Here is a 15,905-nt window from a genome sequence, read left to right as displayed (position 1 = left end):
TCTATTTCCCATATTTACTACATGTTCTAATTCCTAGACACTCATGAGTAGTGGTACATTCATGAATCAAATCATAGTTTATTAGGTTATTGTCCTAGTGATAAACTTCCGTAGCAATATATAATTCTTTCTACTAACTCCTTTGCAATTCAGGATGTATAATATAAAAGTTTATGCATATAACTATATGGCTTCTTTGCAATTCATCTCATGAACTTGAGATTTCTGGTTTCTGCATTTTCACTAGCACCAAAAATCATACCAATAGGACCACTTTTTCTAGCATTAATCAACTTGATTACTCCAAAGGAAAGTTATGGCCACATGATCAAACTTGTTCAAAAAATCTAGATCAACAATCACCATGACTATGTTGCAGTCTCCAACATTTCAATGCACTACCTTTCTTATGAGTTGTGTAGCCGGATTTAACCGAACCGGCGAAAAATATTTATCAGGAAGGATTTGAAGAAAGGGTAAGCTAAAAGAGGTAGAGTGGTTGGTTAGTCACCACAAAAGAAAGTTTAAGTCATTATTCGGTTGCTTGCTTTATAAGTTAAAGTGGTTGGAAATGGGATTTTTTTTCAGATGATTTTAAATTAGATCAGTTTGTTCGAAGGCTGCATCACTGTGATGTCTGGTTGTGCAGAGAGAAGATATACTAGAAAGTTGGATCCTCTCATGCATCTATCCCTCTCCAAACACAAAAAATGAGAAATTTGCATAGAAAAAGGTAGAATTAGGATGGAAAGGCCACATGTTATGGTTGTAACAAGGCCGTGTAATTCCCTTAATATCCATCTATTTAGTTAAACAAGGTATTGAAGTAACTTCTGTAAACATAAAAGAAAATCATGATAAGATCAAGAATTCATTTCTAAGTCAAAATGATTTATTATTATCTGAAATTTGTCTAGTATGGATCTCTGGTGGATTAGAATCTACTGAATCAGTGTTGAATGGTATGCCAAAGAAAGTTGAGGAGTTAATTGAATGCATTCATGGATCAAAAATTGAAGAGATTACATGTGCTAATTGCCAAGTTGATGATTAGTCTCTTAACAGGTCCTAAAAGTCTAAGTTCTTTAGCACTAACACTCATGATTGAACGTGTATCTTGTGTCTGCCACATGTTAATTTCTGACATGTGTTAGTAAGAACTGACAACACCGACACATGTGAATACATTTAATTATGTCGTTTTTAAAAATTATTATCAGTGTCGACGTATCAGTGTTAATGTTGTCCGGTTCTGTACCAGTGTTTTATGGAGTCTAAGCCTTGGGAAGCATACTGAGAGGTCAAAGACACTGGTTACAGAGGACTGGAATTAAAAATTGACCTAAGCTTAACAAATTATATAACATTAAAGCAGGACTTTCATGAGCAAGACGAAAGGATATAACTGAATGGCTTCTTTACAATTCATCTCATGAACGTGAGCCTTCTGCATTTTCACTAGCACCAAAAATCATCCAATAGGACCATTTTTTTCTAGCAATAATCAACTTGATTTCTCCAAAGAAAAGTTCTGGCCACAAGATGAATATTGTTTGAAATGGCTAGATCACCAATCACCATGTTCAGTAACATACATTGCATTTGGAAGGTTCTCAACATTTAGTCCTATCCAATTTCAAGAACTATGTTTCGGTCTCGAACATTCCAATAGACCTTTCTTATGGATTTAACAGAAACAACAAAAAGTGTTTATCAGAAAGGATTTCAAGAAAAAGGTAGTTAAAAGGGGTAGAGAGGTGGTTGGTCACCAGAAAAGGAAATTTTAAGTCATTCTTCGGTTAGAATATGTAAATTATCCTTTTGAATGGTCTAGTCTTTTATTATTTTAATCCATGATGAGTTAACTTGACCTGCATAGAATGCATATGTTCACTTCCTGAATTATGCAGCAATTCCAAACCATTATTTAAAGAGTCTATCACTGAGCAACAAATTAACAAAGTCTCACTTCCTGAATCATGCAGCAACATCAAACCGTCAACTGCTCATCCTAACAAAGAAGTATTACATTTCTCGCTTAACCTCTGACACTTCTCTCACGTCAGTTTCACCAGAAACAAACAGACTGATAAGTCGAAAGAGCTCATCAAATAAATGTAAAACAAGCAAAAGATTGTAAACGCATGTTCACATCCACCATAGGAATACAAAATTCTCAAAAACAGAAAACAAGTCTAAACATGATCATATCCACTGATAGGAAAACAAAATTCTCAAAAATTATACTAACAAGTCTAAACATGATCACGTCCACTGATAAGATAATCCAGTCATACAATACTAACACGTCTAAACATGATCACATCCACTGATAGGAAAACAAAATTCTCAAAAACATATAAAAACAGAAAACACAAGTAAACAGTGGCAAGAGACTTAGCTAGAAGGGAATGCGGAACTGAGGAACACCTCATCTTCAGGCTCAATCTGCAGATTCTTGGATTCCAATAGAAAATCAATTTCTTCATTCTTAAATTTCACAGAAAAACCCACTGAGATTAGTTCAGAGAGTGCAGGAACATGATCGTGATTCTCACACAAAACACCCTCTGATATTGCTTCAGAAAAATTTGCAGCATATTTCAATACATCACCAGGAACTTCATCCATCTTATGGATAATAAACTTGCAACTTTGACTTTCCCAACGTACCCTTTTGCTGGCTTTCTTGGTAATGATTTTCCCTGATGATAATGATAAACTATATCTTACATTGATCGGCTCTTTTGTCTCATGAAAACTCAAGTTGAGAAGACTTTGAACAGCTTCATGTCTCTTTTTTGGTTCCATTTCCAGGCTAGAACTTGCAAGAAAACCGAGGATAAGCCTAACTAACCCCTTTAAGTTGAAAATATTATTTGGGTCAACATTCTTCAATTTAACATCATTTCCTAAAGATGATTCTTCTTTGGATAGAGACTCAGAGATATTTCTAGCTCCAATTTTTCTGTAAATACCAGATAGCTTAGACTTGGACAATGCTGCCATGTTATCCCGAGGATACCACACAAAAACTTTTTCCCTCTCAAAAAGCTTCTTCATATGTAGGTTATCAGGAATAAAAGCATCTTCCTTATCTACCAGAAATATTTTATTATTTCTTGAGGTTGCAGGTAGTTTCATAAAACTCTCAGCCAGTTTTGTCTCGTGATTTGAGCTCAAAAGTTTCGAGATAGACTTCCAGAACTTGCAGCACTCATCATATGACAATGTCTTCACTGAACTCCCCCAATCATTCCAAAGGTTAACATAATCATCTAGCGAGGGCTTGCTCTTGACTTCCAATATCGCTTTGAAAAATTCAAGAATGTTGTTATCATAGATATCTTCAAGAAAATAAAATGATGAACCAGCAAAAAGTTTAGCAGGGTCGTGTATGATGCATTCTTCAGAATCAACCCACTTACCACCATTTATTCCATCCAGAACCCAAATCTTTTTTGCACCTTTCTCCTCGGCTTTCCAGTTGTGTTCAAATAAGTACTTATATATTTTCACAATACTATCATGATCAGAGAGAGAGTCAAGGTGACTGGCAAGCAAGGAGCACCCCTTCTCAACTTCACTAATGACCCCTATTGCATTGAGTTCTTTCTGGAAAGATGCAATTTTAGGTCCATACCAATTCTCGTCAATAAAAGGTCCATCAGTTGGATTCAAGAAGGAACTCCACTTGGAATCAAACAACAAACACATCTCTGGAGGCCTATAACCAACATATGTCTTCAACCAATTTTCAGACAATCTTTTTCTGAAATCGTCTTCAACTGCAAGCTTGTGATCTTGCGTTAGAAGTCGGATGCATTCCAGCAAAGAAAACACACTTTTAGGCTTAATAGTCGATCGATCTGAAGGAAATTTTAGACAATCAGGCACAAACCTCACTCCATCCTTGAATTCAGTAACAACACCAATGCTCTTCAGCTCTGCCTTGTACTCATGTATTCTCTTACCACGACGTGTCTCTCTGTAATCAATGAAAGGGAGAAAAGTAATAGAAGATATTGATTCCCACTCCATACCATATAAAATGCATTCTCTTGGGCACCTGAAACCATCAACCGCAGTATTCAACCACTTCGTTTCACATACGATTGTTGAGAAATCATAAGGAAAACTATAGTCAGTTCCCTTCAGCAGCCTGTAACAAGAGAGTAATGACCAAACATTTTTTTGGTTAATTGAAGCTTCAGATGCCTTTTGTTCAAAGAGACTAGCAAATTTTTTGATAGCATCCTTAAAATCAACCACCACCCCTGTTTTCTTCAATTCATCTTTGTAACTGAAAATCTTCTCCCCATAAAATTTATGATCGATAACAGGAAGACCATTGAATACCTCCAAAATGCAGCCCCACACTGGATCATACAAATAACATTCACTTGGAGTTTTGAAACCCATGTTTGTCTTCAGGAAGCTTGTTCCCTTTAGTGAATTCAAGACTTCAGTAGGAACATTTGGGTATTTGATGCATTCCATTATCAAAAGAACAGCCTTAGCTGTCAAAGAGGCCAAATTTGAGGGCAGTTTTAAATGCTCTGTGACAACTTGGTGATTTCCATTTAAGTCAACTATCACTCCCAGTAACTTGAGCTCCTCTTTGTAATGATATATTTCGTCACCAAAATAAGCATGATCAATGAAAGGTATATCACTGATTTGCGATGCAATTTTCCATTCAGAATCATTCAATACAGATCCCACAGGGGACCTAAGACCACAAGATGTCTTTAGCCAACTTCCCTCTTTGATGCTGTTGACAAATTTGTCCAGAGGAAGAAAACTTTTCCTGAGATATTGGATGAAGTTAAGCATCAAAAGAACATGACTCTTTCTTAATGAGAGAGAAGCTGCAAGACTCATTAGTTCTTTGCCAATGAATTCACATGCTTCCTCATAATCGAACATCACTCCAACTGTTTTCAACTCCTCTTTGTACTGATTTATTTTATCCCCATAGAAGCTCTCATCAATTAGGGGAATGTCAACAAGAACTGAACCACTTTGCAAAAGTTTTCCCAATGATGAACCAATTAAGAATGATTTTGAAGGAGGACTGTATCCACGTGTAACTTTAAGCCAGCTGCCTTCTTTTAGGCATTTCAAGAACATCTCTGGTAGGTTCACTCCCCTATACTTCAGTTTCTGAATCCAATCCAAAAGCAAAAAGGCATTTTCTTTGGTAAGTGGTGTGTCTGCAGCTGAAATTACAGCATTTGGAGGAGATATATAAGGTATGTCGGATGCTCTAACATGGATTTTGAGGAAATCAATAAGCTTCTCATAATCTGTATATTGGCCTGCATAGACAGATGCATTTAGGTACGCCTTTCCTAGCTCAACATAATTTTCACTTTTCCATGGATTAGAAGAAACAGTCAAGCCTGCCCATTTGCTCACATTTGCAGGCACAAGAACCCCTCGTCTGGTTTTAGTTATACTTCCATAGTTGTCCACAAGTGGCATAGATTTACATAGATCATCAACCTCCCGGGTTGACAAAAAACCGTTTGACAAAGAGTGGTATAAGAAATGAGCATAAGCAATGACAAGTTTACTATTATCAATAGAACTGCAGAGGACATCTGCAAAACTGTACACATTCAGAGTGAGAACATTAACATCATTTGCTAACCATTCCAACAAACGTTGGTTCTTGTGCAATTGGGGGATAGCTTGTTGTGTGCTTTCTGGCATGAACCATCGGTTTGTTGCACATGCAAATACATTGTTCCAATTGATCATCCAAGAACAAATCTCACCTGAGTCTGCTAATACTACTTGCTTGGCACTGTGCTGTCTGCATTCATAGAGACTGAAAAAAGAATGAATCCCATCAGGGGCCACATATTTAATCAATGGAATGTTAATGATGTTGGAGCCACTAAACCTTGGCCAGTTTTTAGCAACAAAGTATAAAAGCTCCACATAAATATCTTCTGATACTCCATTCACAAGATTAGAACTCTGGATGCACTTTGCATACCAATCCATATGTACCATTTTCACCCCTAAAAATTTGAGTACTTCCTCATATTCTTTTTTATCAAACGAAGAACTCAAGATTTTCATCCCATCATGAGAAGATAGGTCAAGCAAGTACACTCCTTCCTGCTGGGCCTTTGTCAAAATATTCCAAAATTTACGCAGTATCCCACGAACTTCACGGGCCTTATAGAAGTGCTTCTGGTTTGAGAATGTCTCAATAGGAATAATTTTTTCTTCAGCCAGTTTTGCTTTGATTTCCTCCCTCACGTGATTGAAGTTCCCAAGAGGAGATCTATGAATTGGAATGAACTTGAACATATAAAGCAAGCTGCTTACTGGAGCTTCATTTGATACTGTGACAAGTGTTCTGAATGCTTCCATAAAAGCTGATGGGACACATTCAAGTATTCCTTGGTTCCACTTATTATCCAAGAGAATTGTCTCCCTTGATGAGGCAAGGACAAAATCAGCTTGAATTATGAAGGGAAAATTAGTGACCATCTTTGTAGGAAGAAATGCATAAACCCCTGGTAAGCTCTTATCCTTGTGAAGCCTCTCCTGAAGTGGGAAGGCCAATGTCACAACACAGTCTTCCAAGCCCATTCTCCTTTCCACCACATTTTCCAACTTGACAGGAAACTTTTGCTTCCACATATAGTAGCTGCATACCTTTTCGTCATTACCATTTTCCCCCGCAGATAAATGGATAGTGTAAGACTCAGCATTCAAATTTTTTGTTGTCACAAAGTTAATCTCGCTTGAAATAGATACAGTAGTAACAGATTCCATTTTGGGGTCCTCATTATCTTCAGTGACAGAAAGGTGTCTGATCTTTGAAAGGAACAACAAAACTTCTGGTTGAATGCTTGAGAGTTGCTGTTTCACGGCATTTATCTTGTCCAGCTTCAGAGGTAAGATGAGCGTTGTAGTTGGAAGGGAATCTTTACCATATATCTGCTTTATGTCAAGAAGGGTTGGCTTCTCCTCAACCCATTCAGGAACTATATACCCAAGACTGCAATGTGGACAAGGATTCTCATTGAAGCTTATCTGATATCCATTGCTAAAAATATAAGGCTGAGCAGTAACCAGAAACACACTCTTGAAACCGATTCCTGAAAATCAACCATAGGAGAGGCTGTCAAAGATTTGCATCATTTTCTACAATTTGGCTACTCTGATGGATATCCATAAACAAGAATAATCTTATAGCCCCTGATTCAGAAGCTTTTTTAATTGATTCAAGCAACTTAAATGCTCTTACTTACAATTCATCCAGGTACTAAAATAATCATTTAACTATCATTCAATGAAAGCAACCACATTAACACAAGTTTATCACAAGTTAAGAGTACAAAATTAATTAACAGGCATTTAAATGTGAAAATATACCTTTTTCGCCTATGTAACCGCTACTCCGATTGCCTTTTTTTGTTGACCGTCCAACACTGCAGATTGACTCGATGTTTTGGCGAGAGAAACCTTTTTCATTGTTAAAAATGAGTAACGTGGCTGCAGCGCCAGTAGCCGTTATGTCAGTTGAAGTTATGATGAACTCCAATGTTGGATTCACTCTTACAGGATATTGGTTATCTTCAGCATTCTGTACAAGTAAAGCAATGGTGGAATAGAAATAAGGAAACCAATCAGTATGCTTTAAAGTCTTTAACAATATTCCTGATCCTGACATTCAAGATGAAAATTCTATCTTATCTGTAACTTCAACATAACCGTAGAGATCGATGTTTGTTTTAATCCTTTTATTCCTGATAGTATGGTTGAAAAAAACAATACTAATACTATAATGCATAAACTTTTATGGAATTCCTTAATCAATCAAATGTTGTGCACAACGCAACAAACATGCATCATTACAAAATATCATAATGTGTGTGTAAGAAAAGAAGTGAACTAGAAAATTGATGAAAAGAAGACTGAGGTACTGTTTGGTTAAAAATAGTGGATAGTTGATAAACTATCTTATAGCGGATAGCAAATAAGCTAGCTTTGATTGAATTTGTAGTTTTTGGTAAAATTAGTGGTTGAACTACATGATAAATAAACGACATTAAAAAGATATGTTTAATTAATATATTTTTCTTCGATTAAGTTGACAGGGGAAAAATTGATAAGATATAAGCTACTTGCAGTAGTTTATCGAAAAATGCTATAAGCTAGTAAAAAATGGATATAAGCTTGTGAGAAAAATCCTTACCAAACAAGTCTATTTTGGTCATATGAGCTTATAGGCTCAAAATTTTGTCTTGCAGAATAGATTCTAAGGGTCCGTTTGCCAAGCACAATAAGTTAGCTTATAGCTTATAAGCTCATATGAATAGAAAGGACTTATTTGGTAACCATCTATCAGCTAGCTATTATAAGCTAACTTATCAGTTATCTCAGTATCACCGACACTCATGTCAGGTGTCAGACACTGAAAAGTGTGATTACATTCAGTCGTCATTTTTTTAAATTACAACCGGTGTCGATGTGTTAATGTCGGTGTAGGTCTGGTGCCAGTGTCTATGTCAATACTTCTGATCGGAGGCATATTTAGTATCTGACGTGTGTCGGTGTCCAACACTAACGTGATTACATTCAGTTATGTCTTTTTTTTATTATTATTACAACCGGTGTCAACGTGTCAGTATCAGTGTTTGTGTCGGTGCTTCTGACTGAAGTAGTATTCGGTATCCGACACATGTGATTAAATTCAGTTATGTCATTTTTTTTAATCACCACCGGTGTCCACATTGTATGTCCGGTGTTTGTGTCAGTGCTTCATAGTCTGATACTACCTGAATGAGCTCCATGAGGAAATGAGCATCAGTGGTATAAAGCTCAGCAGAGAGATTCTTAACAGCTTGATGAAGATCTTCAATCAAAGGGTTTGGTTTCCCACCAATAGAGAACTTTCTCCTTCGTATCTCTTCAATATGCTTCTTCTGTGCACCCATTTTTCACACACACTGAAATTTGTAACAGAAAAAATATATGAAATTAATCAAAAAAAAAAAAAAATCATAATAATCATAAATTTGAACAAAGGCTACTTCTTGAGCAAGTAATGTAAATAAAAACAGTTGAAAACGTAAATTTGAGGATGAATGGAACATGAATCTTCTTCTTCTTCCTAACCTGTGTGAAGAAATGAAAACCCTAGAAACAGAACAGACTCAGCGTAGAAAGAAATGGGTTTCTTCTTTCGGAATGGTTTTTCAATTTTGAAATGAAGATAGTTTTCAATACTGCTTTTGTTGCTATTATTTTGGGCTCAAGTGTGAGTGGGCTTCATGAAATGACGGTTCCTTAGAGAGAAGCTTAGCGTGTGTTTGGTTATATGGTTGGGAAAATTAATTTTGATTGAATTGATTTTGGCTAAAAGTAATTTTTGACTAAAAGTGATTTGTGTTTGGATACATTTATGTAAAAGTGAGTCGAACTATAAATTTGTGTGAAAATCAATTCTAGAATCAAAAGTTGCAAATCATAGTTTCAAGTAGAATCAATTCTTGAGGCAGAATCAATTCTAATTGACAACAACCAAACATGTCAGAATCAATTCTACACATCCAGAATCAATTATAGTCCCTCTAAAAGTGGAACCAAACATACACTAACAAAGTTCCTTCTATCGGGAATCGAAATGTTAACACACCAAAAAAAAAATTGATTTCTCTGAAAACAAGAAAAATAAAGATTTTATGAAAATAACTTGAATCTTATTTGTGAGTAAACTGTGTTTTAATTGAACTTTCTTAAGAGTTACTTAATTAGTAAATTATCTCTATAAATATCAAGAATTTTATTTAATTCCTACAATAACAAAAAAAATCAAACTTTTCGGTCCTTCTAACATTTTTCTTTAGTATTTTTAGGGACAAAAAATGTTGACGGAAAATTTTACAGTGACTAAAAATGATGGCGGAAAATTTTACAATGAGTAAACATTTTGACGGAAAACTTTACGAAGACTGAAAAATGCTATTTTTTTAGGGCCAAACGAAATTTTGGATATTTATAAGGATCATCTGCTTAATTAACTCTTTCTCTTTTTTTTTTGTGGTGGTCGGGGTTTGAACCTCAAACCTTGCATATTTTATGCATTGTCCATATCAACTGAGTTAAGCTCACGAGCACAATTAACTCTTTCTTTAACTAAAAATATGAGTGGTTAACATATGAGCATCATTAACCTTTTAACCACATGAAATTCTTAGCCTTTTATTCATATTTTGGAAATTTTCAGTAATAATTTTATTTTTTAAATATTTTAATTTTAATAAATTAACCGTCAAACTCCTTTTTTGTTAACTTTTTTTTTGTCAGGTAGCCTAGTTGATATAATTCACCTTTTTCAAAATGAATAAGTGGGGTGTCTGGAGTTCAAACCCTGGCCCCTGCATATAATAATGCATGTCCCTACCAACTGAGTTATGCACACGGGGACGTTAACTTTTCTAATTATACTTTGATTAGACTTCAATTTCGTGTATTTCTAGGAGCGAGGGATAATTGCTACTATGTGTTTGTCAAAAAAATTGCTACTATGTGAATGGTTGAGTAATTTTTAGTATGAAGAGAGGGATGACTCTTAAGATTGTTATGTCCTATCGTAGGGTTTATGGTTTTGGGTTTAAGGTTTAAGTTTAAGTTTATATTGATTCTTAGTACTTCCAGCATACTATAGACCATCATTTTCATTTTTTCCTTTTATTTTTTGAAAATACAACATTGGTCACTCTTTAGATTTGCCTAAAGCATTGAAGATTAGTTTTTGAATATACAAAATTTATATAAACTGAGTTCGATTTTAAGAGTCCCTTAAGAGGTAGTTCAACTATGTGAAAAAAAATATATAAATGTTTTGTGGTTGATTCGAAGACCAATCTCATTATAAGTCCAAAAGATTCATCTAACAACTTATTTACCGATTCAAAAAAAAAAAACAACTTATTTAACCTAACACGTGAAAAATATCTTTCTATTTAAAAAAGGAAGAAGTTACATTCACTATATGTTCTAATTCCTAGACAATCATTAGAACAATTTTAAGTTCAATGCCTCGTTTAATTTTTTTGTTTTGGCATCAAGCCTAATTACTAGATACATTTGTATATTTTTTTTTAAAATCTATCTTTTTATTTAGGGAATAAATATACTTTTAATGTGGGAAACCAAACATCTCAGAAGTATATTTTTTTTTTCAACTCATGATATAAAATACAAAGTATATACATATAACTATATGGCTTCTTTGCAATTCATCTCATGAACTTGAGCCTTCTGCATTTTCACTAGCTCCAAAAATCATACCAACAGGACCATTTTTCTTGCAATAATCAACTTGATTACTCCAAAGGAAACTTATGGCCACAAGATCAAACTTGTTTGAAATGGCAATATCAACAATCACCATGTTCAGTAATATACAATTTCAAGAACTATACTGCGGTTTGCAGCGTCCATAGACCTATTTAACTGAACCGGCAAAAAATATTTTTCCGAAAGGATTCAAAGAAAGGGTAGCTAAAAGAGGTAAAATGGTAGGTTGTTCACCATAAAAGAAAATTTTGAGTCATTCTTTAGTTGCTTGCTTTATAAGTTACTGTGATTGGAAAAACTCAAACACTAGAGAGTGTTGGAAATGAGATTCCAATGTTGTGTTGGATTTATTTTGCTGATAAATTTTTAAATAGGAGCTATATATATGTGATGTTTGGGAGGTGGAAATGGAGCTTGAAAAGGATGGAAGTGGTGTAATCATACAAGGGATTATAGGAAAAATATAACATGTGTTGAATGAAGAGTTGAACTCGAAAAGCAAGGGCTAAAGAACTCAAAGGAGAAGGTTTAAATTAGTATTGGATAAGATGGTGCGTCAACTAATAATCTAGATAAGTGGATCAAATATATAAAGTTACAACTTATTAATTATGTAACACCAACATTTTAAATTGAATGTGTGCTCAATATTTGACAAGAGTCTGTACGACATCTACGCGTATGGTAACTTTTGAGTTCTATTTTCTTAAGCTATTATCAATATCTATGTGTACGTATGTATGTATCTAGAACTTGTGTTTGTTTGTGCTCAAGTGGATTAAGCATATTTCACATTATTTTATAATCACTGTATTTTCAAAATGCAAATACAATACTTTTTATCATGTATCATTTCTAAATATCTACAAGTAAACTTGCATTAACTTGCATTATCTGAAAGTTCTCAACTATAAAGCACAGACACTTCTTGGATTAGACATGTGTCGTTGTCGAACATGTATCGTGTCCGACACTGAAGCATATAATCAGGGACGGACCCACGTTGGTGGGTGTGTGGGCCTAGGCCCTCACTTGACTTAGAATTTTTTTTTTCTTCCATGTACTAGGACATATCAAAGCATGGGGATGGATAAAATTTGTCTATAAAAACAATACACTATTATTTTTAATACATCAAAAGTCTACATTTCTTGCTAGTGTCTCTCGGTTATACAACTATTATCAAAAATTAATTGTGAAATTGTATGAGAGATGAATATTTAAATGATTGTTTGGTTACTTATATTGAAATAGATGCTTTTATATTAACAAAAAATCTTTTATAGTTCTTTCAAAAAAAAACTCTTAATAGTTTTTATTTTTAATCAAGTAGTCTAATGACTAAATATTCACCCTTAAGGTGAATAAGTAAAGTGAGAAAATCATTCAAAAATTATGACATGAAAACCCACATAGAACAATATGATGTACATTTCTTAAAAATACAAGTATACACTCATGCTTTAAAGACTAAAATATTATATGTGGCCCACACAGCGGAAAATTTCTGGGTCCGTCCCTGCATATAATTACATTGAATTATGTGATTTTCTCAAATTATTAATGGTAACTATGTGCCCGTGTCTGTGACGTGTTTGATGTTTGTGTCTGTATCTGTGCTTCAAAGGTTGTCGATGTTATTTTCTTTTCTTGTTAAAATTTAAGTTAACACATACTCCCTCCGTCCCGGAATAACTGACCCATTTTCTAAAAAAAAGTGTCCCAAAATAACTGACTCATTTCAATTTTCAATACAACTTTCATCATTCCCAATACAATATAACACTAAATAATACTACTTTTATCATTCCCAATACAATATATTCCACTTTCCCCTTTATTTATACACTTTTCTTAATCTGTGTGAAAAACCAAAGTAGGTCAATTATACCGGGACGGAGGTAGTAAATGCTTTTGTTGACTCTTAATCTGATGGCTTTCACTTTGAAGTTTGAACCTCTACACAAGTAAAGCATGATAAGAATATGATATTTTCAAAGTTTACCAAAAGTATAAATAAGAATAGAAAAATGTTACTTTCACACAAAACTTGAAATCAAACATAGACATGTATTGTTCACCTTTTCTATATTATGAACTGTACTATTTTTTTGGTTAGATTTTTTTACTTTAAAAAGAAATTTAAAAAAATTAGAGGAGACAAAACTATACTCATTCAATTCTCATTGGCCTTCCTTTGAATTTTCTCCTTTATTATAATGTTTATCCTAGTTAAAAGAAAAACAAGGAAGTAAAGTAAATATTTTCATTATGAAGGATAAAATAAAAAACAGGACAAATATTTTTAAATAGTGTCACAACAACAAAACAGTATGTCAGTGAACAAAACAACAGTAAAAACAAAAATAAAAGTATGTAGACATAAATAGGGATGAGACAAGGTGGGGTTTAACATGGGAAAGGGGAATTGTTTCCCACCATGGGAAAGTTTTTTATGACCATTAGATAATGTAAGGAACATAATATTGTCATAGTCTTTCAACACTAGATTATTTTTACATTGTCTTCCATCATCCTTCTTTTTCCTCCATGTCTCTACTCACCCACCACCACCAACAACAACCTCTCAAATTCCAGCTATTGACCACCACTGACTCCATCTTCATCACGTTGTTCTTAAAACACCCAGTAAATAAAATTAAAGAACAATTAACATGAGATACCATTGCAGATTTTGTATGATTGTTTTTAACTTAATGTTTTCTTCATTAATGTTCGATTTTGTTTTCCTATGAACAAACAAGATTCTGAGTGTTATAATCCAAAAGTCATATAATTATTTCATGAAACACAACAAAATTTATTTTCGATTTTTTACTTAATTTTTTGTTGAACAATTAAGTTACAAACAAAACAAGTTAATTCATAGGAAAACAAAATCAAAACCATTGCCGTGAGCAACTTTTGATGTTTGTTTTTAACTTGATTTTTTGTTCATTAATGTTCCCACACTTTTTTATTCTTAGACTTGGTGATTTTTATTTGCATGTGTTTTAAGGTTCTTGCAAAAAAGGCCAAGAATCAATGTGTTTTTGAGTTTATGAATGTTACCTGGAAAGGCTTTGGTAAAACATGGATTTCAGATCTCTGCAAAATTTTGGTATCCATGGGTTGAAGACAATATGAAGGGAAATACTTGTGTGACATTAATGTCACGGTGACATTAAATCTGGGCCACACATTGGGTGACATTAGATGTGTTGTGTGGCCCAGATGCAATGACAATGTCAATGTGTGGCTCAGATGCAATGGCACGGTGACATTAATGTCACCAAAGTGCCACCCAAGAGAGAAAGAAAAAAAATATAATACAGGCAGTCTATTATAAAATATGTACACCTAATTAATCTAATGGTCATAAAAAACTTTCCCATGGTGGGAAACAATTCCCCTTTCCCATGTTAAACCCCACCATGAGACAAAGGTACATAGTGAAAATAGATAACCCACATGATGTTTCCAAACCCTTTATGGATTTTAATTGAAATTATGCAAGTGGGGGCTAAAATAACACATACATAGACACATGGTGATATCTATAAATAAATATATACAGAGAAATAACCCTAAAAATTTGGCTTTTGCACATGGGTTCATTGAAACCTTGAGTGAACATGTCAAGATCATGACAACCACACAGCATGCTTATCATAGTCCAGGAATGAGGACCTTGCTGTCCATGTCACTCAGATATTATCTGAAATATCAGCATGAACGCATGCCCCTTCCCATATTCTTTGCAGGCACTGTGTCTTCCTGTGCCATACTATATTACTTACATTGTCTAATTTCAATTTACTTGCAATTTTTTTCCAAATATTATATATAAAAATTGTAACTTGTACTAAAGAATTACATAGTCAATATGTATTACAATCAATAACACTACAAAAATTAGCTATCTAGCAATGAATTCAGGGATCGGATTTTATAACCTGATCACTGAATCCGTCTTTAAATCCATCATTGAATAAGTTTGTGATTGATTAAGATGTTAGTCTTTGAAAGGTGGTGAAATCCTAGTTGTTAATGTTATCAACCGTTGTAGTGACCTATTTGACATTTTTGAGCTTTAAATTGATCTCTAAATCGGTCATTATACATCAATTTTTATATGTGATGTCATATGTGTAACTTTAAAATCAATAAGTGTAATTAAAGTCAAACGTTTTTAACGACCTAATATTCTTTATTTTTGTATTGACTCTCTGAAAGGAAGGGGATTCTAGTAATCCAAAGTTCGATCAGGATATAAGTAAAGGTCACACAAGAATTATTCTATCTAAAAATCAAAATCAAATTCTTCTGAACAATCCGTCGTTTGGTGGAGCTCATTAATCATTTGAGCTCAATTGTTTAGTTCGATATAACGGTTTGAAAGTGTAAAAAGAAATTCTATATGAATTAAATACTACTATTATATAGAACTTTTTAATGAGAGAGACTCTTACTGTGGCATTCACTATTTCACTGTAGCCCCATGTTCATAAATGGAATGAACATCACAAAATGTTTAGGCATATGAAAATGAATGAAACACTGTCTCATTC

At 33.9% G+C, this 15,905-nt stretch overlaps 1 protein-coding gene and 1 pseudogene across 1 annotated transcript; one reads left to right on the top strand and one right to left on the bottom strand.

The window, feature by feature from the left end:
- The first annotated feature begins 744 nt into the window (after positions 1 to 744).
- On the top strand, positions 745 to 11,965 carry LOC146912692 (UDP-glycosyltransferase 83A1-like; annotated as a pseudogene).
- LOC146912693 (uncharacterized) lies at positions 2,113 to 9,347 on the bottom strand. The gene is made up of 4 exons (XM_085722195.1): positions 9,148 to 9,347; positions 8,808 to 8,978; positions 7,402 to 7,612; positions 2,113 to 7,124 (listed from the first exon to the last, which is right to left on the bottom strand). The coding sequence occupies exons 2-4, from the start codon at positions 8,964 to 8,966 to the stop codon at positions 2,398 to 2,400; spliced, it is 5,097 nt and encodes a 1,698-aa protein (XP_085578321.1). The 5' UTR covers positions 8,967 to 8,978; positions 9,148 to 9,347; the 3' UTR covers positions 2,113 to 2,397.
- Positions 11,966 to 15,905: the final 3,940 nt, after the last annotated feature.

The sequence above is a fragment of the Medicago sativa genome, chromosome 6 (genome assembly GCF_051527215.1).
Source record: "Medicago sativa cultivar Bolivia chromosome 6, Bolivia_mono, whole genome shotgun sequence".
In the NCBI taxonomy this organism is placed as follows: Eukaryota; Viridiplantae; Streptophyta; class Magnoliopsida; order Fabales; family Fabaceae; genus Medicago; species Medicago sativa.
Note: the sequence above shows the minus strand (reverse complement) of the source record. Positions and strands in the feature narration are given on the sequence as shown.